General features: G+C 35.1%; 1 protein-coding gene across 1 annotated transcript in view; it reads right to left on the bottom strand.

Annotated features, from left to right (window-relative positions):
- Positions 1-3,554: 3,554 nt before the first annotated feature.
- LOC118734659 (sex peptide receptor) overlaps positions 3,555-7,316 on the bottom strand; it is a gene marked incomplete at its 3' end in the record, with an annotated part of 23,581 nt that continues 19,819 nt past the window's right edge. Inside the window, 1 exon segment of the mRNA XM_036464366.1 lies at positions 3,555-3,616. Coding sequence (XP_036320259.1) covers positions 3,555-3,616 — 62 coding nt within the window.

Below are 7,316 nucleotides of genomic sequence, written 5' to 3'. Positions count from 1 at the left end.
TAAACGGTTAATTGACTAATCAGAAGCATTCGATCATAAATCGCAATTAATCGTAGGAGATTAGCCGAATAATCGGTAATAACCATTTATTAAATAATAAAAAAATGGGCCGTTTTGGTAAAGGATGCATACATACTGACAAGCTTAAGCAATTTAGTTTTTGTTATATAATTTTAGTTTATTAAAAGCTATAGGTACTTTATTCTATAACAAAAACCGTATAAATCCAAGTTTGAAACTTTGTGTAATGTAAAAAAAAAAATCCAAAAAACTTTCGGAAAAATTTAGAGCTTTTTAATTCGATTTCTTAGTAAGATTATGAGTGTGCAGTTTTGTAGTCCATTCAATTCTAGTAAAACAGAAATCAAAGTAGCTAGTATTTTTTTGCTGGTGATGTTGCGCATCTTTCTCCATACAAAGAATGTGCGACAAATTTTTTTGTTTATACGAAAGAAAATTCAATAAAAAGATTGCCAAAATCAACGATAAGTCTAGCTATTATTAGGTGGTTGCAGCGCAAATTTTTGATTATGTAATTTAGCTTCGTACGATTTTGCGTGAGTTAAGAGTAAAATTTTGATGATTTGTTTTCGAATATCTAAAAAATTAATATATTAATAGTTCGATTAATCGAAAGGACTATATCGATACAATTAAATCGTTAGCCAAAATAAAATAACCGATTATAACAGGTTTTTCGATTAGTCGTGTCATCACTAATCAAACATAACACAACGACAACACTATAGGGGTCTTCACACCAAGCTTGGTACTCGGTTACACGGTGTTCGGTAATTTTTCCCATGTATTATGTTTGTGTAAAATTATTTTATTATCGGTGTACTGCTTACCGAGTTATCGTGGTGGAAGCTTGATAATTTTTCTGGTGGTTGGTGAACTACGATCAGCTGTTCAAAACATAGCTGCGAATCATCATAGTTTACCAGACAAACGAAATAAATCTGAGAAGGACGTTCACAGTTGATAGAATTACCGAGTGCCAACTAGCAGTTTACCAAAACTACCGAAAGCGATTGCCATGCGATTTATCACCGGCCTGGGAATAGGGCTGTTTGTTATGGTTTTAATTGTCCAAATATTTATTAACATTGCGTTTTTTAGATTTAATCATACAATTAATAAGCTACTACGCTGCGAGGACAATTTTTGTTTAGTGGGTTATGCGAAAGCATACATATCGAGACACATGTCTATCAATTTCAGCATCCTGAATATTTATTTATGTGTACGCAAACGCAAAGCAAATGCTCAAAGGCATTAAAGAAGATATGTATGAACTTATAATTTTATTGCTAAAATTGCAATGCCATTCGTGTTAAATTTTATATACGCATAGATATGCTTCTGAGCTTTTGCATATTCGTACACGCACATACAGTAAGTGGAAAAATGCAGTTTTACATGTAGGCGTAGAAAATCTAATTATTGAGCTGGTGTTCGATATACGATGATGTACATACCCAGCAAAAAACACGATTACCACAGGAACGAAAGTAGAAACGAGCTAGGCGACGGGAATCGCTTACCCTTTCGCTTCAAGAAGGCCTTATTTTAACATGGGCATGTCATTGGAGGTAAGCCCTTACCCGCAGCATTACCTTCAAACGAAGGGAGAACGCATGGATAAACAGAATCCAGAGAAGCGAACAAAGAATGCCTTACAGAGAAACTAATGTAGACTGCCTAGATAAGTACATACTTATTTATATTAAATTTAAATCAGAAAATGTTTTAAAAGATTAAAATTAATTAAAATTTTTATAAATCAGCTTTTATACAAACATATGTATGTATGTATTTAGGTATTTGGATTTTCTTAAAAATCGGTATGTACATACATTCATTATTAATTAAGCTTAAAATTGTACTTCCTCACTCTTGTACTTCACTTCATCGACTGACTTCAACTTCGCTGCAAATTGAACAAAGCAAAACATGATTTTTATGCGAGACAAATTTCCACAGAAAGTAACGGTAGAAAAAGAACTTTTGGATATTCATTCTATTTTTCAGCTGACTACGATGCAGCATTCTACTTTGCATTCCCGGAAATGAAGCAAAGAAGCGAAACAAATAAAATATTGTAGGACATTATACTTTGCTTTCCCGGAAATGAAGCAAAGAAACGAATTAAAAAGGAAATATTATAGGACATTCTACTTTGCACTCCCCGAAATGAAACAAAGAAGCGAAATAAATAAAATATTGTAGGACATTCTACTTTGCAATACTAGCAATGCATAAAAGAAGCGAAAAAATTCGAAGGCATTATAACGCTATGCCTTCTAGAACACGTTACCACTAAAAGCGATTACCCATTTTTTGCTGGGTATGTACGTGCTCTTTTCATATATAAATATCGTTACCTTAATATAAGTATGAAAATAGTGCGACAGGCCTCATCTAAAATTTTGGTGGTTTTACAGAGTTATTACTAGACTTTATAAGAACTCAATTTCTTTAAAATGCTGAAAATTATTTAGGGAGTGTTCAGTGGCTCAGCCAATGATCAAATGAATGAAATTGGAAACGACAGAAGCCTGTTTATATGAGTTTAAAGGGGTGACACTGAATGCGTAGTGAAATTACCCTGCATTCTTAATTTGGATCCAAAGAAAAATTAGTATTGTTTGCCTAATCTGGTTAGAGTTTTGTAGTCGTCCACAAGCTTTCATGTTCAGGTTTTGAATAAGCCTGAGGCTTTTACACTGGCTTTTAATACGAAGAGATTCGAGGGCGCAGATTTCATTGTACAGATCACCGCCTCAAAGACAGTTGGATATGTAGCCATTCGATTTTTTTGAAACTTTCCTAGATCAAAGGTCAACAGGTATATCCGACTTGGGAAATTAATTTTCTGTAAATGTCCCTTTCAGGAATTATTACCCCGTAGGTCTTATTTTGAATAATAATTTCTATGGCATTTTGTCTGTGAGTTTGAAGACGGGAAGAACGTATTTTTGTCCAGGTTTATAACTAGATATTTCGCCTCTTGCGATAACTCAATACCCTTCCCTCCCAGTGTAGGTTTAGTCAAATTGACTTTTCTTCTTTTAGTGAAGGGGCGATGGTTGACTTTAGAGGGTTTATTGGAAGTCGCTGTTCAGAGCACCTTTTCTCAGTTACTTTTATGGATGCCTGGTGTCTCCCTGCCAGCCCAATACCAATATGATCAGATCATCTGCATAGCCAAAAGCGTTGATTCCTATGCATTTAAAGCTTTCTAGGAGCTCATCTACAACCAGTGTGCAGAACAAAAAGTATGGAACATAACCGCTGTAGAAGAACAATTTGATTTAAAGTCGTTAGCTTATAGGTACACTTCTCAAATAATGGCGGATTTGAAGGATCACATATGCTCTGAGTTTATTTTTTTTTTGTTGAAAATTTTCTTTAACACTTTATTTTAGTTGCATTTCGCCTACGATAATTTTATTTTGCCACCTACTATACTATACATATACATATATTCATACATACCTACATATCATACATCTTTATATACCTTAAAGCTATACTCTTTGCATGCATACCTTTGTACAGCCAGCGCCAAGGTCAGCCAAATGGACGCCGTGTGACATACAGCTGGCATAAGCTGAAAAGATAATAAAACAAGTGAAAGTCAGTATTGCAAAAAAACAAGCCAGCTACAACAATAAAAATACAAAATAAATTCTCAATGCATGGGTGGCGCGTAGGAAAAAATGAATTGGAACACGAAACACGATTTCATTGCTGGTGCAAACGAATGCACATTTGTATGGAAGTTTATGCATGCAGTAAAAGTGAGTATAAAAATGCATTATGTTTACATAAGGGTGTTTATTTACACAGAAGAAAAAAGCGAAAACGGGAAAAGCACATACAACTATGTATATATAAATATGTATAAATATAACAATCAGGTAAATCAAATATTTGCAGTGTTGTTCGATGAAGTTTGCAAATAACGGTGTATGTATATTTAAATGTAACAAAAGTTGTCTCAACAGTTGAAAGAGGGTTTGTTTATTTTCACGACTTTATCACTTACGTGCACATTAGGGTGGCCCAAAAACGGCAAAGTCGGAATTTTAATGCTCTCACCCCCTAGGATTGCTCTATATCGAAAAAAGTATACCCCTATTTTTTATTTTGAAATCAAGGATATTTTTAAATTTGGAAAAATAAAATTTTTCGTAGAAATGGTATAGAATTCTTGAAAATCAATATTTTTCGATCGGAAAACTCCGATTCTCTTCAGGATACTTTCCATAATAATACCCAATTGCTTATTTAACCATTTTTTAATACTAAGGATTTTTTATTTGTCGCCCCATAGCATTTTTCGGGGTTTTTTTGGATTTTTGGCGGATCTATGATTTATAGTTGCGATGAAAAAATGGTTAAATAAACAATTGGGTATTATTATTGGGAATCTCCTTTTCTGGTAGAAAAATATTGATTTTTAACTACTCTATACCATTTCTAAGAAAAGATGTTTTTTCCCCATATGAAGTACAAGGAAAACTTTTTGCGCTTTGAGCGACCTCTAAATATTATTTGATTTCAAAAAAAAAATAGATAAGGATATACTTTTTTCGGTATAGGACTATCCTAGGGGGTGAGAGCATAAAAATTCCGACTTTACTTTTCACATATATTTTTGGACCACCCTAATGCACATACATAATATGCACATTTATATAAAGGATATTTTTGCTGAACATTTTCTGTTTGCAGCCAGCGAGATATACATACACCCCGCGACAAAAGCGCAAAACTTCCCAGGTTTTCCTAATCTTTAAAAAATGTTATGACAAGCTTTGGCTTACATCATCCTAAATTCAATGGAATTACAAACTCGATGTTAACAATCTATATATTTTTTGATTAAAAGTCTATAACAAAAACTAAACTAGCATTGAAAGAAAAACATTTGTACAGGAAAACTAACTAATCTGCTTACATCTAAAACAACCCCATAGCTGCATACGATGATTACATATTTACTTTAGACTAGTTGCGGCTATTTAGCAGAAGCTTAGTTAATTGCCCCAGTCATAATTCTATTAAGTGCATAGATCCACACATCTGTATAAACCTATATAAATAGCTTCACCCACTTTCCTCAGCACTTTAAACATTTTGCTCGATGATTAAGTCAATATTAAATTTTCAGCGAAAACTAACGCCGAAGACAAAATGAGAAAAAAGAATTGTAATTACAGAGCGACAGCAGCAAAAACTTTATTTGGTGCGAGAAAATTGCTGACGCACTGCTGACTTTAGCTACTAGCGCATCAAGGATTGCATATTTCTTATGTACCCTGCAGGAAATGGGACTAGTTTGTAGCTAACTATTAACTAAGTAGCAGTCGAATAGTGGTAACTATTTACGAACCATTTCCTTTGGCTGCAACTAACTACTTTTGAAGGGCGATGTCCGCAAATTAATGAGAACTGGTTTCCCCTGCATTAGATGTCAACTAACTTGTAGCTAACTACTTTTGGATATAAACTATCAATAAAAAAAAATATTTTCCATTTTTTTATTTTTTTATTTATTTACTTATTTCATTTAACACTACATATTTGCTTGTTTGTTACATTTTCTTTTGTAGGTGGTCTCATATTTGAATTCAATCAGACATAACATCAAAGTGATAATATAAAATTTCGTCCTTCGTTTTATTTGTCCTGAATACGAAACAGAATTTGCGAAGTGCAGGAAAAAAGTGTATTGAAAGTAATTTTTGTATGAGGATATTTAAATAAAAACTTGTAAAGAAAACAAACTCCCGCTAACGTCTGCATGACTGCTGCACGACTTTACAACTAAGTTAAAGTTAGTTTTGTCATAGCTAAAGTTAGTTATTTATCGAAATCCCGCAAAAAGCTAACTAAAAGTTGGTTATTTTAATCAGTTGTTAATCAGTTTTCTGCAGGGTATGTATGTATGTATGTATTTATGTGTATACGCCAGAGCGCGCTTTTACACCTGATTGCACAAGGAAGCAGCTGTGACAATGAAAGAAATTTTCAACATTACCATTATCAGCTGGAAGTAATGAAAACGTAGCCATTGTTGTTCATGGCAACTCGATGTCGTTTTTTTTTTGTGCGCATGCTAGTTGGGTAAAATATGCGTTATATCATTGCTCTTGGGCGCAATTTCAATAAAACGAATTGCAAAAGCTGGATAGGTTATTCCGGAGTGGCTGCCTGCATTAAATTCAGAAAAGAAGCACACTTAGCCCCGGTGGGCCCCTTGCGGTATTGTGTGGCAGCTCATTTCATGCCCGTTCGCACACCTAGAAATATAATTAATTTGTTAATTAGTAAAACGCATGAACTCATGGCCGTATGCGGCATGGGAAGATGTTTGCATATGCCTGCCGAAGTGATGACTTACCGCCGACACAATCTAAAGTAGCAGCCACTGCAGATTGGGCGCAATAGGCCATATGCCCGCTTTCTTGAAAAGCTTAGAACTTTAACAGGGCGAGCCTTTGAAAATCGAATAGGCTGAATTAAATTGCTATACGCGGACTAAATTATATAAAGATATGAACTTTCTAGTAGGACAATAAAAATGGGTGACTGGGATGTAACGTGGAGCTCAGTGCTCAAACTACTTCCCGAAGAAATTCTTGGCGGTGTAACAGAGTGATTGGTACATAGACGGTAAGAGGTTTAGTGGCTAAAGTCTTACACTGACGGTTTAAAGGTTCAGCTTTCGATAAGAAATTGCGTATCGATTCGTTTCGGGCCTCTTCAATAACACCAGCAATTTCTTCTTCGGTGCGACAACTTTGCAGATGCGTTTTATGATTAAGAGTATACGTAGTACCAAAGCGATGCACCGGAAGGGAAAATATGAGGGTCGGAACCGTCTTCCCCTAGAGTTTCTAGGTAGAATAGGCAATCAGATACAAAGGGTCGAGTATGCAATCATCAATGTCTCGGTTAAGGGAGGATACTAACGAGGTCGCCGGCACCAGCAAGTGTTCATCTACCAGCTTTCCGGGACTTTCAATGGCTTCTTTTAAAAAGCTTAAATGGTAAAGTTCAGCGGCTCAAAAGACCAATTCGTTTGGAGGGCACGACTTCCGATATTTTTCAACGCTGCGGCAGTCAACGCATTTTTAAGTTATCGGTAAACCTGTTAACATGCGCGATTATGACAAACAATTGCTACGCAATGCTGTAGGGGATATTTACTATTGGAGTCGGCTAAGAGGGATGCGAGAGCGTTGGCTTCCAAAAGACAGATGTATTTTAGAAAATGGTCAACGGCAACACGCACCTACCCA

The sequence above is a fragment of the Rhagoletis pomonella genome, unplaced genomic scaffold (assembly GCF_013731165.1).
Source record: "Rhagoletis pomonella isolate Grant_MI unplaced genomic scaffold, Rhpom_1.0 Rhpom_scaffold_00002, whole genome shotgun sequence".
Classification (NCBI taxonomy): domain Eukaryota; kingdom Metazoa; phylum Arthropoda; class Insecta; order Diptera; family Tephritidae; genus Rhagoletis; species Rhagoletis pomonella.
This window is presented reverse-complemented; position numbering and strand designations above follow the sequence as displayed.